This window comes from Brassica oleracea, chromosome C8 (genome assembly GCF_000695525.1).
Source record: "Brassica oleracea var. oleracea cultivar TO1000 chromosome C8, BOL, whole genome shotgun sequence".
In the NCBI taxonomy this organism is placed as follows: Eukaryota; Viridiplantae; Streptophyta; class Magnoliopsida; order Brassicales; family Brassicaceae; genus Brassica; species Brassica oleracea.
This window is the reverse complement of record NC_027755.1, coordinates 18,439,097-18,442,216: the sequence shown is the minus strand read 5'-3', so window position 1 is coordinate 18,442,216 and position 3,120 is coordinate 18,439,097. Positions and strand designations below refer to the sequence as shown.

Genomic DNA, 3,120 nt, shown 5'->3' with positions numbered 1-3,120 from the left:
TATGTGATTGTAGAACACAAAGTTTTGATTCAGGTCATCAAATATCTAAACACTTACTAGCTTATGAAGCAAATCAGGCTGTTCTTCAAAAAGGTCAGGCAAATGCTTTCTCATCGCCTCCTCTAGTTTAACAGCATCCTTCCCCGCAACACCGTACCACAGTTTTGGTGCACCCCAGTGCATGTAATTCATCGAATACAAGTGGTGATCTTCAACATGCTATTTGAGGGAAACAATAACAGAAGGAGTGTCAGTAGTGGAAAACAACAAAACAAGATAAGATGTAACTTAATGAAAAATACATCCACTAGAGTAATTAAATCGTGTAATAGGATGACACTAGAGCATAGGCAGAATGTATAGACATGACAATACTTTCAATTAAGCAACTAGCAGAGATCAATCTTACCCAGCAGAAAGAAGAAAAGCACATCCCAATATACAACCACGGTACAAGGACACCAGAGATGTCACTGCCCTCATGCTTAAGAAGGGATCCTGGAAGCCTTGAGAAATTATTTAAGTTCCAGCCTGATTTAGCATATTTTTCTTCTGAAGAAGAAGCAGCCTCGTGACTAGATGATATCTTGGGAAAACCACTACCAAATACCCCAGTTTCAAGGTCAGCACCATACAGCACCTGTAATGAAGAATCAATGCGGTTGTGAGGAGATACAGAGGCCACAAATAGACAATAAAACCCCCAAATAAAAAGGAATAAAAACTTCACCTCTATCTCTTCGGTTGCTTTATCTACTATCCGCCAATATTCACCTTCAACATCCTCAACCGCTGGCTCCCAGGAGTCGCCAACTGTACATTCACCGCCCGTAGAACTTTCACTCTTTTTAAAGTACTGAGCCTTGAACTCATCAGCATACTTTTTGAAGTCTTTTAAAGTGAACCCTGGACCAGGTTCAAACCCAAACGTCTCAAGCTCACTCATTTCTGGGCTTGCAGAGCCAGGATCCATTCCCATTTTCATGCACTTCCTCTTCTTCCTTCTCATCTGATTAGAAAGCTTTGAAACCTTCTTCATTGAGCTTCGGTTCTGAAGCTTATCCACTCTTTGGACGCGCGTGTTGAATTTAGAACCTTCCCATACTTGCTTTTCTTTCAGCGGGCAAGGGGGTTTCCAGGAAGGAGGAGGAACAATGCGGCAGATTCCGTACTTCTCAGCCTTGGGTCTTATCTTAGCTATATAGCTCAATGTGTCTTCAAACTCCTAGAAACAGGTTTGCAGTTCATGTCAGAAAAAAATATGGATATGTAGTTGAAAGGTAAGTGAACAAGACCTCTTCGCTGGGGTAGAATATGGGGGCATCTTCAAGGTCAGGCCTTCGAGCTTCATCTGGTTGCCACCTCGCAGTTACCTGTGAATATAACGTTAGAGAGGTAAGACATCTTTTAAGTTTAGTTCTGAAGTGAGTATTAGTTGAGATTATTAACCTTTTGGCAGTCATTACATTCTGCACATCCTCTGGTCACACCCTTAGGTAGAGAAGGCTTCACTCCACAAGTCTGCAACCAAATGATTGCATTAGAACAAGGCAAATAAAGACCAAGCATAACAAGGAAAAAAAAGGAACTAACTTGATCAAGATTTTGAGACAAGCCATTGTTATCATCATCATAGTTAATCCAAGGTCTACGCCGTAGAGACCGAGCAGCTTTGGCTTCATCAGATTCAATCTCCATCTCACCTTGATTTGATACAGAAGAAACACTCTCCATTGCAGCAGCAGGGTCAGGGACAACTCTTTTTAAGGTGAAAGTAGCATATGATTCAAACCCAGGAGGAACAGATGGCAACTCGTCGCTTTCTTCCTTCACACAGATTCTCATCAGCTCTGTCCCCATTACTTAACTGTTTCCAACAACAATTACAATTAGGAAAGTCTCATCATTTCTCAAGAATATCACACAAAACCCAATAAAAAAAACAATAATACATCACTAAATATCTCAATCAATCAAAATCTAAGAAGACCCATCAACAAAAATTTGCTTACAAAGTATCTGACTTTACACTAGGGTTTCTTAAATCAGAGGTCAAAACAGCTCTAGCTTTCTCAAGTATCAACAAGAGATTTGATAGATCTGAGGAACCCAAGTCAATTTGCAATTTTGGTAAAAAAAAATTTTACAAAACAAAATCCAGATTCATCAGATCTAACACTAAACTTGACCAAAGATCCAGATTATTACGAAACTGATGAAGAAACATCGCATGTCCTTTTCAATATTTGCATTAAAAATACAAAGATACAGCCACAAAAGTCCAAATATGAAACCAAACCTTTTCTATATTCCCAGAGAAAAAGATCAAAGGATGAAAGAAGAAGAAAAGGGCAAATTGGGAATTAGATCTACAGGTCCATGTTTGGTGTATTGTGATGATCTATTCAAATCCTCAAGAAACAATATGAACAAAAGCAAAGAGATATTTTTTTCACTAATATTAATCACCTTTTTTTGTTTTCAATTTAAGATCATATCAGAGAGGAAACAAAGAGTCATGTGGCTTTGCTTGCTGGGCTTTTGATATGAAATTTTCCTAAGTTTTTGCTGTGTGATGTGTGATGATGTCTTATAAGTTAAAAGAGTAACGCTTCAGAAGCAAGCAGATGCATTTTCCTATGCAATTTGTTTATATAAGCTATGGTCTTTTTTTTTTTGTCAACATATAAGCTATAACCATTGAAAGGGGTAACGAAATAAATATAAAAAAAAATTAAAGCCAAGTTCAATAATACAAATTGGTTTTGTTAATCACGGGTGGTGGACGTTACTGGTAGGATATCCACACATTGTTTTAGTAGATTTTTCTAGAAGATTTTTTAGATAAGAAAAATATTATAGTGCTTGGCTTATCATTAATCAAAAATGAAGTTTTACTTTTCAAAATTAATAGTCTCTTTTTGCAAATTTCGCGAGCTTGATATTTTGCTGATATTTCTCTCCGTTAAGATTTGAGAGAAAATTTGTGAGAATGTGTTGTATATTTTTTATTGCTTACACCACTATATATATAGTGGTTCATACAAGATAGAATTAAAGAGAGAATTGATTACAAAAATACTCTACATAATGACATGGTCAAACTCACAAAGACTAAGG

At 37.1% G+C, this 3,120-nt stretch overlaps 1 protein-coding gene across 1 annotated transcript in view; it reads right to left on the bottom strand.

Moving 5' to 3' along the window:
- The window catches only part of LOC106312665 (putative lysine-specific demethylase JMJ16), a 25,562-nt gene extending 22,896 nt beyond the window's left edge, over window positions 1-2,666 (bottom strand). The window contains exons 1-7 of the mRNA XM_013750268.1: window positions 2,470-2,666; window positions 1,594-1,867; window positions 1,450-1,521; window positions 1,296-1,373; window positions 731-1,225; window positions 410-640; window positions 58-219 (exon numbers count right to left, since the gene is read on the bottom strand). Coding sequence (XP_013605722.1) covers window positions 58-219; window positions 410-640; window positions 731-1,225; window positions 1,296-1,373; window positions 1,450-1,521; window positions 1,594-1,860 — 1,305 coding nt within the window. The 5' untranslated portion in view covers window positions 1,861-1,867; window positions 2,470-2,666. The remainder of the gene's footprint in view (window positions 1-57; window positions 220-409; window positions 641-730; window positions 1,226-1,295; window positions 1,374-1,449; window positions 1,522-1,593; window positions 1,868-2,469) is intronic.
- Window positions 2,667-3,120: the final 454 nt, after the last annotated feature.